Source organism: Struthio camelus, chromosome 15, assembly GCF_040807025.1.
Source record: "Struthio camelus isolate bStrCam1 chromosome 15, bStrCam1.hap1, whole genome shotgun sequence".
NCBI classification, from domain to species: Eukaryota; Metazoa; Chordata; class Aves; order Struthioniformes; family Struthionidae; genus Struthio; species Struthio camelus.
In genome coordinates, this window is record NC_090956.1 from 20,549,931 (window position 1) to 20,572,761 (window position 22,831).

Here is a 22,831-nt window from a genome sequence, read left to right on the forward strand (position 1 = left end):
GGCCTTGACCTGCTTAGGCAGACAGACAGGGACAGAGGCAGCCATTAAAGGAGCACCAGTAACATGAATGTCACCTGTGAAGGAAAATCATCCTTTCGCCTTGTTTAGTGCCACTAGTTTGAACATTTTTGACAGCTGTAATATCTAACTTCACCTTCCACACTCTTCTCCCTGTCTTTTTACTGCATTGGAGGCTGCAGGACTGGATTAACTCATGAGTCTCCATGAGTTAAATGGAGACTCATTTAACTGCATGTTTGCAGATGTTTTGGCCCTATAACCACTGAGTTTCCAACAACACAAAAAGGTGACTGGCTTTGCATGTCAAAGCTTATTTTACTGGCTTACAAAACATCGACGCCCAGAAAAACATTTCTAACTTGCATTTTGCACCTACACACATGATTTGCGCGTGTGTGTTAACGTTAACCTCAACTGAGTCAAAAGCATCCCATTAAACTCTCCTGGGGAAGTGAAGCCCAGCCTTTGAAATCAGAGCAAATGTGGGGGACTCAGGTTAAGGAAAGGGACACTACACATCAGGCCAGAAGAAGGAAAAGAGTGATACATTCTCAGCAGCAGTCATCTTTACTATGGACCACATCAGATCAAAAAAAATAACCTTGTTAACAAGAGACCTAGTTGCTAACAAAATGTCATGCTATACAAGAGAGGCCAATCACAATCACCAGAACAAAACAGCAACCAAGAGAGGAAAGGAAATCCCAAAGTGGTACTAAGTGTGTTGCAGCAGATGCCCTATAGCAAACCTGTAGTGGTGATACCAACACAGTTGTGTATATGCATGTGTGTCTGCATGGTTTCCTTTTGCCTTTAGAACAAGTAAAAAGGGTCTTCATCTCATACACAACTCCAGAGTCTCTATCACAATTTTGGTTTTTAAGAAAAAAAATTGTTTCGAGAATTATGTGCAAGAATTGTTTCTCCAGGTACAGTGAAAGGAGAACAGTTAGAAAAACAATCTATATGTTGTCCTTGTGAATTGCTCCCACTCCTCATTAACACTACAACCCCACCCAGAAATCTGTGGCTCCTCCTTCGGTGAATTCCAAACAAGGATTTTAAGAGAAAAAAAAAAAAAAGAAGAGGAAAAGAAAAAGTTAGGTATTGCTTCTTCTTCTTGTGATATTTTTCCACTCTCCCTCTCTCTCTCCCCCCTCCTTTCCCCTTAAAAATGTTTACTTTCAAAAATTCCATTCCAGCAAAGATTCCTCCCAAACTCTGAGGTCTCTGCACTCCACCCTCGTCTTCTGCAGTCAGAAAAACTGAGTCTTGATGTCTCTTTGGTTAAAAAAAAACACAAACAAATAACACACAGCCCAGTATGATCCTATTCCACTCTGTGGACATCTGATGAGAGGGTTGTCTGTATAAGAAGGAAGCATCAGAGACGAGCTGTTTGCTCATTGGAAGTTGAGGTCCCTCAAGTTTCCCCTGGTCGGCTCTCCTCCTCTCATACAGTGGTTGCTGGCCCATACTGGAACACCAGAGGGGAGGTTTCTTTGATCCGAACATAGAACCGCCCCTCGGGCCAGGTAGTTTGGAGTGAGAGAGGCAAGAAGTCATCAGGTAGCCACTGCTCACTGTCATTGGATGCAAACACTAGTCCAAAGTGCTCCAGCTGCTCCTCGCTGTAGCAGAGAGCGGCCATGCTGCCCAGCACATTCCGGGAAACATCATTCATCTCAAGCACCACCAGCTTCACTATCTCCCCAGCAGATGTCTGGTTGGTGATGTGCAGCTGTGGAAAGACAAAGGTGGGAGAGATGGATAGTAAGTGGGAGCAAGGAAAATGGGGAGGGAAGGCGGTCATGAGAGCCAAGATGCAGCAGATAGTGCATCCTGGAGAGTAAGAGGTGCAAAGGCAGCTCTCCACTGCCTGGGGGCTGATTCTTAGGGTGGTGGAAGAACAGCACCAAAGATGTCAAGGTAAGAGAGGCAAGGGCAACTGAGCCAGCCCTGGAAGCTGTGTGGCTATGTATGTGCTGTGCTGAGGGGACTGGATGGCTTGTGTTGGCACCACTGCTCAAGTTACTACTTTCTTTTTTCTACTGCACTCTCGGTTTTTGTTCTTACATCTTAATTTGGCTGTCTTGCAAGCCTTACCTGTGCCTCACCTGTTCTATTCAGGTTGCCCCACCTTCTATTACTTGCAGCCTTTAAAGGTTCAGTTTGCAATCTCGGCTCTGCTCCTGCAAACATTTAGGCATCTGTTTTAAGTCCCTCTTGCGAGCAGGATCCAGACCTTCAGATCAGCTGAACCACAGCCACTCTGTCAAATTAGTGGTACTGAGCTGAAGCCCCTCTGGGAAGCAGCACTAAATTTAGTCTTGTTCACAGCATTTGTAGATCCAGGGTTCTCCAACCAAAAGCTATCTTTGCTCTCCCTCATCTCTTTGTTGGGAACTGCCCTCTGAACAAGAATAAGAAAATGAGCTCATCTGTGCTCTGGCTGTTAATGACTGTTAGGAGCATGATACTTGACTTCAAAGGCCCTAACCCAGGACATCCAACCTCGCCTGGGCAAAGTGACGGTTTCCTTTGGCACATCCGTAAGGGTTTGTGGAGTGCTGCGAGGCAATGCCCCAGCAGGGTGGTCTGAATCCTCAGCCCACGTGAACCCTGCCAGCTCTGAACAATCATTAGCAAGGCTCAGCTGATTTATGCCAGCCGAGGATCCTTTCCTTTGAACTTGGCTTTCTTCGAGAAGAACATCGTAAAACGCTTTCAAGCAGGCGTGTCCAGAGCTTTGCAACATCAAAAGCCATGTGGGCAACTCGCCAGGAACCCGAGGGCTGCACTTCAGTTGCATAGAAATCTATGGTAATTTTTCAAATGGAAAATAAATACTGCAAGTCAGATTTCACTCTGCTTCTAATGTTCCTGTTGGGTAAAGAGAAACTGGCTATCAGAACTCCCCAGCAATGAAACCTTCAGCCCATCAGGTTTGGCCTTTCTCCACAGTTTTATGGGTAAGCTGCACTCAGGCTGCTCTGTGAGACCTCTGCTCTATACAATGAGCACAGGGAATTGCAGAAGGAAAACAACGGGGGAAGGAGCTTCATGGCTGGAAGCAAAGGAGGCTGCAGAGCCAGAAGGGGATCTGTCCAAGATCTGTGGCATGGTGCATGACCCTGCTCAGCCATGGGACATCCAGCCTGGATGAACAAAGAGAGCAGGTGGAGAGGTAATCAGAGAGCTGAAGAAACAGGTTACATAAAGGCTCTTGTCGTCCCAGTGCCTGCAGCGAGTATGCAGTTTTTGCTGACACCTTTTAAATGCTGGAAAAGGGCTCCCCCATGCTCCCTTTCCCAAACACAGACAGCTCAAGGGAGCAAAGCAGAGAAGATCTGGGCAGAAAAAGCTGCAGGAGAGTCTGTGGACAGGGCAGGACGATGACTACGGGGCTTGGTCCAGCCTACTGGATTTCAGCCAGGAGGCTGAAGAGTTTGTGCTCCAGGACCCAGCAAGGAAAGCAGATCAACATGACCTCGCTGGCCTTCTGCCCTGGGTTGCACTAACATACTAGCAACTACACCTATCAACTCAGGCAAGACCTGCACTGGTTTGCGCCTGTAAAAGACCCTACTGCATATTCCAGTAGCCCTGGCCTGGCCCCCTCAGCAGCAGTGGCAGGGTGCTTAGGCTGAACTATCAATCCTACCGAGCCATGCACCCCATCTTGCTTTGTTGCAAGCACTGCTGGGAGCTGCCCCACATGGGGACCCCTCCATTGCTACTGTGGGTGCAGTGGGAAATGGGGCAGGAGTGTTGGAGGAGAAAAAGCCTCTTGTGAATCTCACACCAAGGATGGTGGAGGGTGGAGAGAGCATTTCCAGGCTAGGAGGCACAGGAGCCCTCCTTGCCTGACTCCCCAACCCCTGCAAGCCCTTTCTGTCTTGCCATGGCAGGGCGGTACTGCTGCCCTGTGTGGGGCTCTGATACCTTGACACTCGTTTCTTTAGAGAGTCCGGTTTCATACTGAGGGCAGACCCGCAAGGTGACAGAGCCTGGCTTCTTTCCTTGGTTCACTAAGCATCCTTGCTGCTCTGGTGGTTGCTGGAAGCTCTGAGTCCATTCTGCTGAGCGTGTCCGGAAGACGGGCTCAGAGCTTTCCCCAGCTTGGCTGTGCTCAGGGCTCAGTGTGGAGCCAGTCCGCAGCCTGAGCAGGCTGCAGTGGCCTGCCATCCTGCTCTCTGTCGGGGAGCTGTCAACGGAGCCAGGGCAGGATTTCCTGGCCACCTGGAAGAGCGGCTTCGGGAAGTCCAGGCTGCTGGTACGAACACAATAGGCCTGACGCTTCTCCGTGATGCGAAGCAGCTCAATTTGCCTGCTGGGCAGGACAAAGTCGCTGTCATAGAGCTCGGGCGGGGGCCGCAGCTCCTCTGGAGGCAGCGGTGGGGTCTTGAGGTCATGGGTCTGCAGAACATCAGGGGCGCTGTCCCTGAGGGTGCGGGCAATTCTTCTGCTGCAGCATTCGGGCCCCGAGGAGGAATAAACCAAGTCTAGCTCCTTAGGGCTTTGGGCTCTGCTGGAATCATAGTCACTGTCTGTGGCCAGGAACACCTCTGAGGAGCCCTCCTCATCCGACAACCCGTGCAAGTCTACAAGGAACATAAAAGAAGAAAGCAGGTTTTTAGCACCTTGCTGTTGGCAACTGATGCTGATGGTTTGAGTGTGAATCTGAGTCCAAGAAGCCCCCAGGGGCATTACGCCCTTTCTGTAAACCTACACGCATAGGACTGCTCAGAGGTCATGGCCAGATACATCCACGAGCACAAGGGCACATATACACCCACTGCTTCTGATCTCCAGCTCTTACCTGACAGAAATTCTGCCCAAACTTAGTCTGGAACCTAAAATACAGCCTCAGCCCAATGGAAGGTGCTATCTGCCTGTAGCTCCAAGCTCTGCATGCTCCTCCTGCTTAGCTTTTCTCCAGCTCCCAGTTGGTTTCTCCTTCAACTGCAAGATGGGAGAAGATCTGCTTGTGCAACTCCAGAGCACTTAGAAAATGGCGTTACCTGACTGAACTCTCTAGCCTCAGCTTCTTTAAAAATTACCCTGCCTTGATCCAGAGTTTTCCAGCTCTTCTAGACTCCTGTCCAGCATTCAGAAGTCACGCTGGGCAGCACCCCCTGGACACCTGGGAAATGTAGGTCTTTTTCTCTGGCTCTGCATTTCTGCTGCCAGTCAATGTCTGAAATCCTACCTGCTGAGCCAGAGAGAACACTGCCAGGTTTTCACTCCTAGATACTGTTAAAGTCGCTGCAGGACCCTGTGCAAACTGCAACACCACACTGTGGATTTCAGCCAGCATCCCGCTTCTGCAGCAAAGTCACCCTCACACTTCTGATGCCATATGGGTGACTGTGAGGGACACACCTGGCCCAAGAGCCAACAGCTCCTTCAGAGCTATGCAAATCCCCCTCAGAAGCTGTGGTTCAGAGACCAGATCTAAAGCGTTCTGGTGTGAGCTTTCAGCACTGAGTTCTTCCCCTGCTCTGCAGACACTGTTGCAAGCCGCACTCAGTTTTTATTTTCCAGCTCTCAAACATCTCCAGTCCTGGGGTATCAGTGTGAAAGACTGAGCCAAATGCATGGAGATATGGTCAAGACTCCACACTGACTGCTGTTAGTGGTAGGGTCTCAACAGCTGTCTGTCCATCATGCTTCACACAGCACTGCTCTGACCCAAGAGCTACATCCAAAGGTGGAAATATAATTAGGTGCTGCTGTCACAGATGGCATATCTCCATTATGGCCCTTGCTGCACCTGCACTTCATATGGACATAGCCCAGCTAGTTCTAACTTTCATTTTCCGGGGTGCTGCTGGCATCCTCAAGCATGCAGTGTACTGGGGATAACTGCCTGAGTGTTTTGCTGGCTCCCCAGGAGAGTTTGCAGCCTGCGCTTTCCTCTCATCTCAGGCAGCCTGTTAAAATCTTGCTCAGGAAAGGCTATGCTGTGCTCACCTAGGCGTAAGCCAGAGTGGCCTAGGCCAGCTGATCTCCGCATGGACCGACTCTTTTCTGCCCATAATCCTGACATCAGCCCTGCCGGCGCACCCATGCTTCCACCATGATGTAGTAGAAGGGAGATCCAAGACCGGGGTTACTGCAGCGTTCCCAGCCACACAACACGCACACGCAATCCTGTGAGCCCATCTGGCAAAAAGCTGGACAAAGCCTGGGGCTCCTTACCAGGGTTGAGTTTACGACTGGTCTCTGGAGAAGGTGCAGGTGAGGGAAGGTAGTCTAGGTGGGAAGAGGTGGATTGCGTTTTCTCTTTCATTACATTGCTAGATTCACTGAGGAACCCGGTGAGAGACACACCGCAGGAGGGCTGCTTGTATCGGGCATGTTGCAGGGCATCCATAATCCAGCGCATCTCACGCCAGATCTCCTCCATTTGCTGCCAAAATAAGAAATAAAAGATCCCTTTTAAAAGGCAAAAAAAAAAACAATAAAAAATCCACAGCAAAACACAGGTTCTCCCCACACACCTTTCCTGAGAGGTGAAAGCTGCTGTGGGAAACCACTTAGTCAGTAGATCCCAAGATACCCTTCCCAGGTGGGAAGATACAGCTTCAGCTGCCAGAGAGCAACTATCCCATTGAGCAGAAGCTGCCTGCCACACAGGCAGGGATGCTGGAAAAGAGGGTGAAGTGTGTCTATCCCAGAATACACTTCCAGGCCTCACTCTAGCGAGGCTACAGAGCAGGAATGTCAGACTCTGATTAGGTTTCTTTAACTTGATTATTACAGTAAAAAGTTGTTAGATGAAGCCCTGGCTGCCACTCCCTGCCTCTCTGCCAGGTCAAAGAAACACTGTGAGCTTGCAGCAGAGAAGACCAGCAAATAACTACAGTGGGGATGTTTCTGCAGCTCTTCAGGTGCACAACTCTCCTGGCAGTAGTATGGCCATGTCCTGGAGGGCACCATGGTAGCAAGGCAACGCTAAACCTGTCTTACTCCCAGTGTGCCCCTCCTCTGTGTACCTGGATGTAGTCCTGAACCTGCTGATGCCTCTGTTTCGCTGTGGTGAGCTCAGCATCAGAGAAGGCCTCCCTGAGGCTCTGCTGAGAAAGGAGTGACTCCAGTTCCAGGAGAGCAGACACCTGGCAGTACTGGGTGATGAACTCCCGGTCGTATGTGAAGAAGTGGACTGGAAAAAAAAAGGGGGGAGGGGGAATATCATGCCCCTTGCTATGGACACCCCGCTCCATCCTCATGAGCCCCAGCTCTCGCCCAACCACCCAACACAGGAAGGAGGCACCGCTCTCTTCTAGCCTATAGGAGAGAGCTGGGGAGCCCTGAACATCCCTCCTCTTTGCCCTGGTGGAGGTGATAGAGCATTAGCTCACTTCACCAGCCCTTCCCAACTATTGGGAAGTCTTGCAGAAAAAGGAGACAGGCAAGGAGGAATTTTGGCTGTGGGGGTCATTCCTCTTCTCACCTAGCTCAAAGATCTGCAGCGGCAGTGTGAGGAAGCCAGAACGAGGGGTATAGGGATTGTTCTGGCCTGGAGCGGTGCAGACATCATCTGATGGAGGCAGCAGCAGAAGGAAGGAGACCTGACCCCCGAAGTCCAGCACCTCTTGGCTGTACAGACGGAAATCTTTGGCCTGCAAGAGCCCATCCAAAACACACTACAGGTTGCAGCTGCAAATGTCACTGGTGCAAAATCCAGCTGTTCTCTGTACAAGGTCCAAACACAGCCAGGCATGGGGGAAGCCACTGTGAGCATGTCTGCTCCCAATGAGATGGGGCCCTCCACTGAGTCTTGATGTATAGAGGAGTCATCAGTGACCATCCTCATTTGGGAGTTACTGCTATTTCAGCATGGTCATCCAGAGGCCCTTTGCTTCTGCAATAACCTGGATATCTTCCTCTCTGCCTTATTTCTCCTAACAGTCTCTAAATTACTGGTCAAAATCCATTTCTTTACACCAGGGTCTCAAAGAAGACCCTCTAGAACCACCATTGCTGTTCTCAGCCCCACTCAGTAAGGTGCTTTCAAAGTTACCTAGCCAGAAACATGTGTCTCTGTCACTAGAGCTGGTGGGAACCTTCCCATGTTTGTTTACAGTGCGGTGAAGAAGTAATTTTTTCCTATGCAGTCTGGCCCAGTGGGCTACAACTGCTTCCCAAAGCTGGCTAGGAACCTTCCTGTTTCTAAGGGGCAGAGGTAGGCTTGTCTTGTGCTGTAAGAGCTGAGCCAATAACCAAACCACATGAAGGCATTGGCAAGCAATAATGCAAACCCAAATTCGACATTTATGCTCGAGAAGTACAGGTGAGGGTAAGACAAACAGCTCCTGTGAACACACTGTCCCTGGCTTCCACAGATCTGTCCCATATATGCTTGCTGAACACCACTTGCCTTCTATTTGTGTAGGACAAAAAGACAGTCAATGCTTTTAAGCTTCCAAAGAGGGAGTTATTCCATCTCAGGAGGCTGTGGTACCCTGCCTATCACAGTCAGAAGCATGGTGCTACACAGTCGTTTCCTCTCTCTTATCCCCCAGACCTCAGCTGCTGCCCATACCTCTTGCAACGGGATGTTGACCAGGGTCATTAGCTCCTTGATGGCTACTTGGAGCTCCTGAAACAATTGGTTCTGGGACGTCTCAGCATCTGGTTCCGTGGGAACTGGTTCATCCATGCTGGCCATCTTCTGCAGCCATTCCCACTCCTCCCTGGAGAAGGGCAGAGAAAGTAACGTGCAGGAGGGAGCACCTTGGGGTAGCCCCAAACACATAATCACTATGAAAGCTAGGTTTCTTCAGCTGTTCCCCCCACACAATGGAGTATCCCAAGGGACGCAGAAGCTGAGATTGTAGCAAAGGACGTTGGTGCGATCCAGCTCTAGACTGCCCTGCATGGCAGGGAGGGCACCTGAAAGGGACTATTAAGCTCCTTCCAGGAACCCAAGAAAAGATGTGGCAGGCAGCTGCAAGGGATGTTTTCAGGTTGGATTAGACATAGAGGCCTGGCTGCCAAACAAAACTGCCCTGAGTGAGTCTGCCCTGCAAGCCCCACCTGGAAATGTTGGGGTTGGAGCGTATCTTCACGTGGCACAGGATGTTGGGGAGCCGCTCTGGCACCAGCACTCGGATCTGATCCACAGCACTACAGAGCTTCAAGTAGCCCAGGTAGAGGCCAGGGGAGAGGGCATGGCTGCTCCTCCGGTGGTAAGCCAGTTTGTCCTGAGGAGAGAGGACACTGCTGTAGAAAGCAACCCCTTGCAGTAGGACTTTCTCCTGCCCTCATTCTGGGTGCCGCAATGTGGTCAGCCCACATGGCAGAAGTAAAGTGGCAGAACAGGTACAATCTAGTGTTGCTAGGATGAATCCTTCACCCAGCCTGAAGTGGCCACTCCAAGCAACGGTGTTTTTGCAGGCTGGCTGAGTGCAGCTATTCGTCTGCCAAACTCTGCCGCCAGTCAGGACCAAACCTTCGACGGCCTGGGCTCTGCTTTGGCCTTTCCAGCCTGAGAGGGAGCAGGAAGCGCTGGCAGTCTCACAAAGGAGCCCGTTGTCAGGCATCCAGCTCCACGCTGCAATCCCCTGCCATTCAAACATTGTCTGACAGGGTAGAAAAGGGAAGCAAAAGGAGCAGCTGGAATAAAAGAGCTGGACAAACACACGAGAAAAATTACTGTACCAGCACAGCCCCTGAACTGCTGGCTGAGGCGAACTCCTCTGCCTCCCACTCTACCCATTCCCTTGGCAAGGCAGCAGACACCTGCACTGTGATCAGCAGTGTATCCAGAGCAGTGGGCTCTTCTGGGGAGGACACGGACTTGCGGCTCGTCTGCAGCTTGCAGATGGGAACCCAGCGGACACTCTCAAAGGTCTGGTTGGTTTTCACCTCCTTCAGGGTCACTATGAGGATGTTGCCCTGCTTGTCTTTGATGGGTTCAAAGAAGACCTGTCCCAGGTCCTGGATTCCCAGCAGCCCCTTTGTGCACGGAGTCAGAGAAAGAGCAGAAAAAAAAGCAACAGGTCAGGGGACATCATCGAGGCATTGCATTCTGCAAGGTCTGAGCAGGCAGGAACGTGACAGTGCAGGTGGTCTCACCTCTCTGCCTCTGCCTGGAAATCAGCCTCTCCTGGCAAAGCACAACACTGAAAATTGCATTTCCCTCAGCATCAAGAAATTTTTGTTTAGCCCGATACCTAATTACCCCTGTGACTGGGGACATGTCAGTGAAGATGAGGCAAAGGCATCCAGCAATCGCTGCTGACCTACCCACGCCTTTTGCCAAAATATGGCCTGGCTTAGCAGAATGGGCGTTTGTGCCCTTCTGCTATTGCGACGAGGACTGGCAGGAGCTAGGGATTTTCCTGGATGCAGAGCATCCATGTGTTGCTCCAAAGCGGTCCCTGGGCACAGTGGCCGCCACAAAGGCATTTCTGCATCTCCACAGCTAGTGTGAGTCGTGCTAGGCAGCTTAGGATGGGAGAGGCTGTGCTCTCACTCTCATGCTCTCTCATGCTCCCCCATATCTCCCTCACCTGCATTTGTGAGGTGGCCAGCAGCATCTTGAAGCGTGTTTGCAGGATGCAGGAACAAGATGACTGGGAAACGGTGACACACTGACGCAGCCACAGGATCTCGTCCCACATACATGACACCTACAGCACACCAAACAGGCCATCACCACTACCCAACCTTTCCCTGGCTGTGGCTGGTTGAAGCTAGTTCACACAAAGGTATTTTGGGAAAATCTATTTTCCTTTCCATGCGAACTGTATTAGGGACATGCACATGTACATATCACCTTTCAGCACCAGGAGTGTGATTTCCTATGCCACATCCACCCATTTAGCCCAGAGATGCCTCCAGAATCTGTACACAAGGGAAGAACTGTGCTGTGTCCGCCCAGATATCTGCTTTTATCTAGGAGTGAGACCTTTTCAAGTTTAAATAGGAGATAGCCAAGAGGTGGCTTCTCCCTCAGTAGATAAGAACCATTCAGCAAGAGCTCTGAGAGAGCAAAAGCCTGAGCTTCCCACCTGCCCTTTTTTGTAAGTCTAGTAACAGTTGAGGATGACCCAGCGGCACCCTTTATGTCCTGCTCTGTATAGAAAAACATAGCTGTTGCAACAAAATGCTGTGGTGAAATAGTTAAATAAGAAGCTGCCAAGTGTCTTTGCAGAGAAGCAGTGCAGCAGCACACATGTGCGCTCAGCGGCACACAGTCTGCCCAAAGCAGCGTCCAAGTCACCCACTGCAAGCAAAGGCTGTGTCTATCTCCCATATTCAGGTTTCAAGGGGCTGGGGTGGAAACATCTTTCACCGGTGGCTTCTCTATCCATGCAGTGCTCAGGCTAGCAGCAAGCCTATGAGCTGCTTATGCTGCAAAGCCCCAGCACCCAGGGCATTGAGTACTGTTAACAAAAAGACAGCAGTGGTGCAAGTTAAGAGTTTGGTTCACTGCTGCCTTGTGACTCTTACACTGCAACAAGCTCTTGGCAGCGCTCTGCCATGTGGAGCACATGAGGGCAGCAACACAGAGGAGGTCCCAGAGGCAACATCGGGAAGCCCAGGAGCTGCCAGATGTTCTGTCGTCTGGTGTGAGTTACTGAAGTAGCTATTGCTTACTTCATCCACCTGGGGTGTCCACTAACATGGTGCAGCTGTTCCTAGCCCTGCTACATTCGAGCTCCCTGGAGAAACCCAGCCAGCAGGGTGGAGAAGCACCAGGTAATGTGATGCAATGAGCACGCTCTGTGCACCATGACACATCTGGAGGACACAGAGTGCTCTGCCCTTGTCTCACCAGCGTCTGGGGTGGTGACCAGTAAGACAGACATGGGCTGCGATCACTGCTACTGTGCCTTCAGTGCATAGGACAAGGCCCCTGGGCCAGTTACCTTAGTAAACCACAGAAAATCCTGCATGAGCAGGCAGGAATAGGTGTCATCTATCTCCACCACTGGGATCTGATCTTCGTGGGTCACCAGGATGTTGTCATCCTTGTAGAAGACAGCTGTCAGGTACAGACCCCTGTGTGGGGAGATAAGGCAGATTTGGAGGGTTGCTCCTGGCTGTCGGCTTCATTTCCAAAGAGCTCTCTCTCGAGGGCAGAGGAGATGCCCTGATCCAGGGTCTGAACTCTTCTCTGACTGCCTCAGGGGCAGCAGAGTGGCAAAAGGAGGTGTGTGCCTGGTATGGGGACAGGCAAACGGCAGCACAAACTGTAAGGCAGTGCTGCCAGCAATGCAAGCCTGGTCAATGCCAGTGGCAGGTCTCAGTGGCCAGCCATGAGGGAGGGTGGCTGGGGGCACAGGCCTGCTTTGGAGGCTGGGAGACATCTGGAGGCTGAGAGCAAAGACGGGAGGAGGGAGGGTGGTTGGGGTCAAGAGGAGGGTAGGACATTGGGTGGTGCTTGGGGATAATGTAGGGGGGTGTAGGGCACCAGGTGCAGCTAGGCTGGCCTGGGGGCTGCTAGCTGAGTGGAAATGACAGGAGGAGAGACCTTAGAAACCAAGGGAGACACATTTAATTTCTAAGCAAAGAGCCTGATCCCCACTAACAGTGCTGAGGGGGTTGCTAGTGCAGCATATCCAACTGGGGCAGCAGCCAGCTACCCCAAGCAGACTCGCTCCAGGCAGGGACCTACCTCTGAGCACCCTGCAACACACCCTACAACTCCTTGTCATGCCCAGGCTGGGCAGCCCTACATCCCTACTGGGAGATGCGCTCTCCAACACCCCTGTGCATGAGCTTCTCACCGCTTCAGGGTCTTGAGGAACTTGCTGCCAGGGTGGAAGAGGTGTTTGAGGCTCTTGGAGACCGAGTGTTTCCTGCTCTGTGGCTGGTTCTTGCAGGGCTCTGGGAAAGGGAGAGCACAGGATGCTAGAGCATGAGATGAAGCATGGGGAACTGCACACAAGCCCTAGGAGCACTGACTGCTCAGGCTATGATGCCAGTATGACCAAACCGAAGCTTCTCATACTGCCTGCTGGGAACTGGGAACCTCCTAGGCCTGGACACACTAAGAGGCCAGTGACATGGTGAGGCTCGTCCTTTCTGCATGAGGGGAGGGAGCTGGGTGCAGTCTCCTCTGCCGGCCTGCTTCCTTGCTGTGCTCTGTCTACTCCTGCCCCTCAAATCACACCACATAACAAGTTCTGCGGGGCCTGGCTGGCTGCCCCCACCCAACCTTCCCCTTGGGAGCAGCAGGGGAGACCCAGGACTCTGCACTGCCCCACAGACCCAGGCTCACCATGGCAAACGCAGTGCTGGTGGACAGTCTTCACCTGACTGAGCAAATGGTCCAAAGCTTCTGCCTGCCCCCTTCGCCGTGGGGCCCTGCCATCGTACTCCCGCCAGTCTGCGGAGAGAGACCCAGCGTTACTCCCCAGCACCCCTCCCTGAGGAGGCTGCTGCCACCTCTGGTGCTGTGCTGCACCTCCAGCCCCTTCCTTCTACCCGTGGGGCTGCTTTGAGGAGAAAAGTCTTCCTGTCTCCTCTTCCCTGTGGCACGTATCCTCCTGGCAACCCCACTGGTGTGTCCCACAGGCACAGCAGGGTACAGCATGGCAGCTGTCATAGGTCCTGGAGATCTACAGCACCTATGGGTGGATCGGGCTTTGGGAGAGACTAGGTTTTGTCCTCTTCTTCTTGGCCACAGAAGATCAACACTATTTATTATCTGAAAGAAGCGACAAACCTGGCCCTGTTGCCTTCTGTGCAGCACTGTATGCTAGCACCAGCTACAAGAGCCAACTATTTATTTTAATTCTATAAACTATACAAGAAGAAAGGGGGAAATGCAACATGGATCCACTTCTGCTAACAGGCAGGGCCAGGCAAGCCCTGGACACATGCTTCACATTGTGGGACCCACTAGAAACCTGCCCTGTTGCAGGCACTGGGAACTGGTGGGTTCCCACTGTGCCTCACTGAGGCACAGTAGCGGAGGTGTAGGAGAGCTGGGGCTCTGAGCAGCACCCATTGGGCCATCCAGCCACCTGGTAGCAAGCAGCAGCACTTGCTGTTCACTGGCAAGCTGGAATTGGACAGTGGTGGCCAGCCAGAGGAGATGACAAAGGTAAACAAGGTCATGACTGTTCCTGCTGCTCTTCACTGGTCTTAAAAAAATTAAAATTCTTTCTAACATCTTCCTCCAGGTCTTTCCTGGAGCTGAAGTTTTCTTCAGACAAGTGTCAAGAGCTGAACTCACGTAGATAGATATATAAATAATTTCTCTAGCCAGATCCACCCAGTTTAGAGATGGCAACAGGGCCAGAAGAGGGGGCATGGGGCCTGAGGGCTCTTTTACATTAGCTTTACCTTAATTGCTTTAAACACCCCCCTCCCCATCCTGCCTGCTGCTGTTTTCCATGGAAAGTTCAGCTCTGTTAACTTTGGCTGGGACTTGCCACTATTTTTAGGAGCTTTAAAAACACCCAGGGAGGTGCCTGACTATATTTTGCTGGGCCAGAGAGGGATCTTTACTGAAGGGAGAAATATTAATGTAGATAGATAAAAATAAAAAAACAGTCCCGTCTGATTCACTTCAGCCTCACTCTGTATCTACACCATGTGGCTCTGACCTGTGCTGGACTGCAAAGGGGCTTTAAAGCGGGTGCAAACATAATTGACCCCCACTGCCAGAACAGCATAAAGCCAGCTTCATGTAAATGTATGTGTAGGCTCATTATACACAGTCATATATGTAAAAGTATTTCTGTTCCTTTCCATATAGGCACTATTATGCTTGTGTATCTGCAGTTAGATCTAAATATTGTTTCTATACTTATTGTGTGTATACATCCAGACCTAGACCCATCTCCGTTTACGTATTTCTAGACATGCATCTTGATCTGTACGTAGCGTGTCGGCTACTAGCAGATAGCTCCATTGTGATCTGTACAGAGCAGCCTGAACAGCACATCTGATCCCATACTGCAAATGCTATGGCAAAGACCATGCTGACAGTTGCAAGTCTAGCCCCTCTGATGAGCTGGATCTGTTGCCTGGTCAGATGAATTCAGCCTGCCAGGCACATACATCGTGATTCAGCTGTTAATTACATGTTCACTGACTATTTTTCCCACAGGACCTCTGCCCCATGCACGCCACGAGACAGGCAGTGCTCAATTAATGAGAAACCCTTTCCTATTTTGCCCCCTCCGCGGTGATCAACATGCCAAGCTTTGCTTATGGCATGCTGCTCAGACCCTGCTCTCGGGAGAGAATCATCCATTTTCCCTTGGATTTTCTGCGCAGCTTTTCACATTCCAAAAATATGAATCCATTCACTTTTCACCCCATTTCTGTGACAGGATAGACTATCACCTGAGGAACAGGAAGAATGAGGGCAAAGATGGCCTCTATTCACAGGTGTCCCATTTGAGGCCTGTTCTCCAGAGCGCTTATCAGTGCATATTGCTCTTTACATGCCACGAGGATGCTGCACCTCTGCCCTGCAGCCTCCCAGGTTGGCGGGAAATATGGTTTGTGTCCTGCTGGGAGATGTTTAAGTAAGTGAGGTGTCCAGGGAGGTGGAAGTGAGAGGCAGAGACCAGCACCGATTCAAGGTCTTCAGCCGTTTGCAGAAACAACCCTTTCTCTTTGCACAGTCCCTTGTGCCTTGCTCATAGTGCGCCTTCTTACTCCTGCCACAAAATGAGGCAGGAACCCAACAGCCCGCATTACCCTTCATTTCCCAACTCTGATTCAGTTGCAATAAATGGTATTAGCAGTAACTCTGCTGTAACACAGACACACAGGGGGACTGAATTAAGGCAGCAGAGACAACAGGCCTATGCTTCACCCTTTCAGGCTGCTCTTTCCAATTTATTTCTCTTGGCCTGTCTTCTTGAATGCTCTGGGGCTGTCTTGTTTGAATTGGAATTGGGTGCTTTTTTTTCACCATGTGTCTTGGTGCCAACCAAGACAGCGACCGCTAACAGCCCAGAGAGACCTGGTCTCCGGTCCAGCAGGCAACCCCATCCCAGCTGAGCGCTGGGGAAAATGCAGGTCTGCGAGCCCTGGACTACAGGGCTTGTGGGGGCAACGTCACGATGCAGTGCTGCAGGAGGGCTCCTGGGCCTGCTGGCACACAGGGCTGGGAGAGGTCTGAGCACTGTGGTCACGAGGAGACATCTCCAGCAGCTGTGGCTGTGCATCCTGGCATGTCTCCTCTCAACATATGCAAAGTGATTTTGCCAAAGCTTGGCCACTTTGGGGTAGATTTCATTGACCCCATAAGCAAATTCCTGCTCCTAAAAGCAGCTCCTTTCTAAATTACAAACCTCTACTAAAAAGCAGAGTGGTGTTTTCCCTTCCCACAAAGAAAGTTGCTGTACTTTTTTCCTTTTAATTGAAAAAGTAAAATAACCTCTCTCCTAGCTTCCTCCCTAGGAATGGCTGATTCATGCAGCCCAAAATCATTCAGCTTTCACTAGGCAGCCAGCAAAATTGCAAGCTGAAAAGTTCATTTATATTTGGCAACGTTCCTAACAGCTGAAGGCAGCATCACCTGAAAAAGGGAAGTCTTTATTTACAAGGTACTGCAGCTCTGCCTACAAACACAGCCTGCCTCCCTAGATCTAAGGCCCCAGTTGAACATCCATTATGCTCAGAATTTCAGAATCTGCGCCTCTGGCCTAGAGGCCATTTTATACTGTCCTAAAAGCTGAAGGGGCCTCAGTTTACCAGAGCAGGGAGCCTTGGCACCCCTACCCCCCCCCCCTCCATCCCAGGCACCGAAGTACAGGCTCCCACATGCACTCCCAGTTGTACTTACTTGAGGGAATGGCAAAAGGGGGTACTGAGGTTTGCGGGGGGCCCCAGCCCTTCATGTTGTAGGCAGACACCTGGACGTAGTAAGCTGTGCCCTGAAAGGAGGGAAGTAGCACTCAGTACCACGGGCACCTCTCCACAACTTATGTGTGCAAGGAGGTGGAGGGCATTTCTCCCTTCCTTTACCTCCCCCAGTGCATCACGAGGAGTATTAAAATGTGAACTAATACCCCACACATTGCATTGACCTCCCCTTCTCTCCCTGCACCAGCAGAAAGCTCTTGTTATCAAACCCTCAAGAATCCACAAGGTCCAGGCAGGTGTTCTGGGGGAGGGTGAGGAGGAAGGATGAGATACTCTGTGAATGCCCAAGTGCCAGAAGATGCTTCAGCCCCAAATCCATGGGCTTCTGCAGCACAGTGGCATAGGCACCAGTTAGGGCGCACAAGGATCCTGAGGATGGAGGGTCAGCCCCAATGCTTTCAAGAGCTTGTGGCAGCAAGACGGTGATTAAAGGCCTCTGATTAAGGCTCAGTCAAGCTGCCAGATGTTCCAAGGCCTCAAGGCACTCATGAATGCAGACAGGAGCCCACGAAGTAGCTTTGACTGATGAGCCTTGTGCAAGCTTCTTGCAGCAGCACTGCTCAGGCCCTCTGGTAGAGCCCCATTGTGTAGTGTACCAGAGCTGCTCTCCTGCCTGACAGCAGCTCTGTTGCTCTTTCCTGGGCTGTGACACTTTCGACTTCTCTAAGCCCTTCTAATCACATCTAAGTCTTCCTCCCCTCCGTGACCTTGCCATCCCTCCTGTTCCGCCCTGGATCTTCAGTGCTGCACCCCCCCATGTAAATGCTATCAATTACCCATCCTCTCTCTCTCCCACCTTCACCCCTATGGCTTGCCTCCACAGCCAGCCTCTCTCAGGTCCCCACTTCAGACCGCACCACATCTCCCATTCCAAGACACAGCTTTTGCTAAACCCAGTCACAGTGTACAGCAGGGCTAATCATCCAGGCTTGACTACAAGAGACTTTGTGATGGTACTAACCTTCCACAGGGCTTTAACACTTGCCGTTGGTGCTCACAGAAGGTACCACACCTGGGGAGCAGCCCATGCAGCACCATATGATGATCCAGGTTTGTCCAAACTCTGTTACACTGCTTCAGCCTGCAGTTCTCCCTATCCAATTCCTCATCCTGCTGCAATTTCTTTACAGGGTGAGAGTCCCCATGCCCACCTCATCTGCCCCCCCCCCCCCCAACAAAATGTGCTGGTGGCAGGGACCTGCTCCAAGGCTCTGCTCCAGTGTGTGACTGCATGGGGCAGGACTGCAGCCTGCTGGGAAGGGGACAGCTGACAGAAAGCCTGGGCTCTGCAGTTCTCAGAGAGATAAAACGGTGGGGAGCCCTGGCCCAAACCAACCTGTAACCTTGTTCAGCTATCAGAGATGAAAATGGGCTGATTCTCCTCTCCAGCTAGCCATGGAGCTGGTGAGATGGTTCGATCTTTGCAGGTGGTAGAGGAACAAGTTGCTGATTTATTGGTCAGGAGGAGCATGGGTGGAGATAGGAGCAGGGCAGGGGACAGAGGATAAATCAGATGCTTCGGGAATGGACCTGTTTTCCCTTTTACCTATTGCCAACACTGCGCCTCACAAAGGCAGCCACGGCCATGTGGGGAAAGACAGACACCTCTCCTCGCCCCAGGCTCTTAGCTGTTCATAGGCTGTGCAGAAAGTGCCATGCACAAGGCAATAATCCTATTTCTCCTGTTTGAAGAGATGAACCATTGCCTCCCAGAATTCAGTCTCGCGAAAGGCAGGCCACCTATGCCAACCAGCAGCTGCACGGGCTGCACCACAGCCAACAGCTTTTGCCTGGCTGTGGGCTCTCCCATTTCCTCTCCACCCACAGCCCAGAACCCTGCAAGCAGCCAGGGCACTCCGACAACTCACCGACACGAGTCCCTGGATGGTGAAGTGCAGGTTTTTCAGCTTGTCTATCACAGCCTCCCCCAGTGGTGGTGAGAAGGTGGGGGAGCAGCTCCACTCGACTGAAATGAAAGAGAGCCCCATGCTGCCATGCATCCCCAGGCAGCCTCAGCCATGCGTCCCCAGGCAGCTCAGCATGGAGGCCAGAGCAGGGGAGGCTGCCGGGGGTGGCTGGAGTGTCTTGGGGCCCAGCAAAGGGACTGCCTGCAAATCTGACTGCAGGCTACAGCCAGGTCATCTGCACGAGCTGGACACAGCTGAGCAAAGGCAGCAAGGACAGGGTAGGATCCACGAGGAAGGTGACAGCACCGAGAACTGTCTGGCAACCCCTGAACTGTGATCCACCTCCCCGAGCCATGTCGGACAGGGTCAGTGACTTCATGGGCAGAGAACAAGCCCAGAGGTGAAAAGGGAGAGACAGATGGGTCAGACAAAGGTGAGAAGGACACAACTCAAATAAACCGATAGTGGTTCAGGAATTAGTGGTGCTTGATAGAGGGGAATTACCCCAGAAGTCATGGGTTTAAAAAGGTTGGAGAGAGCAGAAACAGATGTTAACAACAAGTGGGCCATTTTCGGCCAGGATCCAGAGACCAGCATGGGAAGTGGCAGGGCTGTAAAGCTCTTCAGCATGCAGGGAGAGAGAGTGGCAAACAAGAGGCATCCTGAACCTTGGCTTGGTCCAGAACGGTGATTCAGACCAGATTCAACAGTTTGGATGGCAACCACGCCATCTCTGGAGCGTGCAGCCCTGGTCCCTCCCATGCTTGAGCGCAAATACAGCTCTCCAAGGGCTCAGCAGCATTATGGTATGTCCTCCCAGCACATCAGTTTTGGGTCATGGCCCCTCGTGCACAGGGACAGCACCCCATCCACATCCCCCTCGTACACCAGGGGTGTTTCCCTCCTCTGTGTACGCGGCAGTGGCATGGGTCCCCGAAGATCCTGACCTTTGTACTTGGTGACGACAGCTGAGTTGACACTCAGAGGCTCCCAGAAGGTCACCTGCACTGAGGAGCTGCTAGCCACAGAGAGGTGGACATTGGTGGGGGGGTCTGGCACTCCTGGGGACAGAGAATGCAAGGACTGCTACAGCAATGACGGTCCCTCCAGGCCCCTCAGTGCCTTGTGGCCCTCCTGGGCCTTCCCACCCCAGACAATGGACACATTCCCAGAGCACTCACACCCGGCAGACAGCCTTACAGCAGGCCCTGCCAGTGACTGCCAGACAAGCCCCCAGCTGCAGATTGCTGGGTGCTCTTACAATAGGTGCTGCTGCAGCCCCTTTGCCACAGCTCCAGACCCACACATTGCTCCCCTCTTTTCCCCCTCATGCAGGAGCTGCCCCTCCATCCCCTCTATCCCTTGTGCCGGCACTCACGTGCATGCTCAAACCCAGCCTTCATGCGCTTATAAAGCCGGTATCGCCACTCCCAGGCCTTCAGCTGCTTCTCTTTCTCAGAGCAGTCAGTGCTGGGAGCCTCATTCACCACTTGTGCCGTCAGCTCATTGACGCGCTGCTCTGCTTCCCGTACCAGTGTGGAGAGGTGCAGGGAGCGGCTCTCCAAACTTACAACTGGGGAGGCATGCAGGCAGGGATGGTGTGTCCCGAGCAAGGATCAAAAGGGAAGAGAAGACGATTAGGCCATGAGTGGGTACCCCACTGGCACCCCAAATCCCCATGGTGTACTTCTCCTGGGGAACAGTCAACCACCTCATGTCCTCCTCCTGCTAGTGTGTGACAGGGAGAGCAGGGCACAGGAGGGTGCAGAAGGGCCGGGCTCCTCTTCCTACTATACCACTATTCGTTATTTGGTTCCTGCTTTTAAACATGGAGCCAGCACCTTTCCTGGCTGCTGCCTGGCATGTCCAGCATGAGAAGTAGGGACTGCTGTGTGAGCAGCCGCCCATGAAGTCAGAGCTGTTGCGGCTGCAGCACAGCCCACTTCCAGCCTGCTGGACCTCGGACACACATTTTGTCTAGTCTGGGCTTCAGGGAAGCAGACGAAACCTGCCTAGTTGCTCTAAACCCTTGCCACCATCTGTACTGCCTCTACCTCCACGGTAGACGCAGGGTCCAAGACCCAGCCACTACCTGCTGCCTTGGGATTGCTGTCAGCCCACAGGCATGTGCGTGGGTCCATCACTTGCCCAACTCTTTACCTCCACCAGGATGAGAATGGGGCTTACCCCCAGCGACAGCCTACACAAACTATAGGCAACTGGGGTCAGCACAAGAAAGGCCCAACCCTGCCCCGGTCCTGGGATATCCTTACCACAATATATGCTTAGGTTCCAGGGAGATTTCTACTGTCCATAACATGTGGGTCCCACACCCAGATTAGCTCCCCTTTCCTGATGGCTGACCAGTGAGTTTGACTCGTGCAGCATGGACATGGCCAGAGCTGTCTGGTTGCTGTGATTGGCACCTCCACTGGCACACAGAGTAGAGATGTCAACCATGCACTCAGTAGCTCAGAGCCTGTCTTCTTGGTTGCTTCCCAGAGCTGCAGCCTCTCCCACCCTGGTGATAGCCTCCTCACCCACACTCCATTATCCAGTGTCCCCAGTTCTGCTGAGCTAGAGACCCAGGAGATGCAGATAGGGAAGCTCACCCTATTCCAACTTACAGTGTGGACTCTCCTTCGCTCCTGCCTGGAGCAGGGCCTTGGCTATGGGAGCGTTGTTGGTCATGATAGCAATGTCCAGGGGCAGCAGCCCCTCACTGTTCGGGGTGTTGAGATCCAGCTCCTCAGGGCTATACTGCTTCAGCAGCTCCTGGACCCTGTCCAGATCCTGCAGCTCCACAGCCTCAAAGAGAGCAGCATTGCTCTGGAACTGGGAGAGAGCAAGAAATGCAGGATGGCTCAGTGTGGGGGAATGCTCTTTCATCCCACCCAACACCTCAGGCCTTCACCAGCAACCCAGCGACAGCAAATAGGATGGCTGCCCCTGTCCCAAAGGCATCAGTTCTTTATAGACACAGCCGGCTGAGCAAACACCTCAGCTGGCTCCAGTTAAACCTGTTGCAGAGGGGCTTCATTTCATGCAATCTTGGTCTTCCACCCCAATGTCACAACAGCAACAGCTGTCTCCCACACCTGCATTCAACTTCCCCATCCATGTGACAGTGGACAGGGCCATGGCGTGGCCACTGTCCATGGCGTGGCCACTGTCAGGGCTGGTACACAGCCACTCACGGGGCACTGACCAGGTAGGACTTGCGGAGCTTCTCCTTCTCGCTCCTGCCCGCCAGGCTGCCCTCATCGAAAGACGTGTAGTTGACGCGGAACTTCCCCGACAGGTTTCGGTAGAGCCTTTTGGCAGCGTTCGGTGAGGAAGGACCCGGTGGCTTCCTGGCCTGTGCCAGCTGGAGGTCCCGCATCTGCTGTGTCATTTTAGGGGAGGATGACCTAGGAAATGGAGAAGAGATGGGGGATAAAAAAGGTGCCTATGTGCCCAGCCAGAGCAGCTGCAAGGATGTACCAGAAAGCCAGAGGCAAGCAATCTGTGGCGGGAGGGCTGCATTAAGACACCAGAGCACAACCCAGGACAACCAGATATGACCACTTTCCGCTTCAGGGAACCATCAAACACGTGGAGGGTGGAAGGTGGCAGATGTTGCCAGCAATATTCTAATACATGTGTCTTATCACAAAAGGCCACTTCTTCCACTCTTCTCATTACTGTCTCTTGGGCCCCACGGGGGTCCCTCTGTGCTTGCACAAGCCCTGCAGGTGGGAGATTTCCTTCTAGGCTAGGATCAAGGCCTGTCCTGGCCCTGCACTGCTCTTGGAGCTTGGGCAGCCATGCTCAGTGACTCACTTAGACATGCCAAGCAACCTCAGGGAGCTCATCGGTGTGACTGGTTCCCATCCATCAAACTGGGAAGGAGCTTCTTTACTCCCAGTCTCTTAATGTCCAGGTCATCCAGAGAAGAGCTGCATCTTGTTGCCTGGGGCTGCGCAGGCGCACTTGGCAGCCACGGTCTGCATGCTTCTCTGCAGTGGCAAAAGACCTCTGTCACCCTCCTGAACACACTCCAGGTGAGCACT

At 52.3% G+C, this 22,831-nt stretch overlaps 1 protein-coding gene across 23 annotated transcripts in view; it reads right to left on the minus strand.

Annotated features, from left to right (window-relative positions):
* Positions 1–345: 345 nt before the first annotated feature.
* LOC104142271 (ankyrin repeat and fibronectin type-III domain-containing protein 1) overlaps positions 346–22,831 on the minus strand; it is a 348,255-nt gene continuing 325,769 nt past the window's right edge. For 22 of the 23 annotated variants that reach the window (XM_068908667.1, XM_068908666.1, XM_068908668.1 and 19 more), the window contains 18 exons: positions 21,988–22,189; positions 21,407–21,614; positions 20,158–20,352; positions 19,727–19,840; positions 18,741–18,838; positions 16,793–16,883; positions 13,262–13,369; positions 12,768–12,867; positions 11,907–12,039; positions 10,545–10,664; positions 9,772–9,987; positions 9,067–9,233; positions 8,573–8,723; positions 7,481–7,649; positions 7,023–7,189; positions 6,226–6,436; positions 3,967–4,625; positions 346–1,762 (listed from right to left, as the gene is read on the minus strand). In XM_068908667.1, coding sequence (XP_068764768.1) covers positions 1,475–1,762; positions 3,967–4,625; positions 6,226–6,436; positions 7,023–7,189; positions 7,481–7,649; positions 8,573–8,723; positions 9,067–9,233; positions 9,772–9,987; positions 10,545–10,664; positions 11,907–12,039; positions 12,768–12,867; positions 13,262–13,369; positions 16,793–16,883; positions 18,741–18,838; positions 19,727–19,840; positions 20,158–20,352; positions 21,407–21,614; positions 21,988–22,189 — 3,397 coding nt within the window. In that variant the 3' untranslated portion in view covers positions 346–1,474. Of the gene's footprint in view, positions 1,763–3,966; positions 4,626–6,225; positions 6,437–7,022; positions 7,190–7,480; positions 7,650–8,572; positions 8,724–9,066; positions 9,234–9,771; positions 9,988–10,544; positions 10,665–11,906; positions 12,040–12,767; positions 12,868–13,261; positions 13,370–16,792; positions 16,884–18,740; positions 18,839–19,726; positions 19,841–20,157; positions 20,353–21,406; positions 21,615–21,987; positions 22,190–22,601; positions 22,649–22,831 lie in introns of those variants that run through there. The other variant, XM_068908680.1, reaches the window with a different exon arrangement.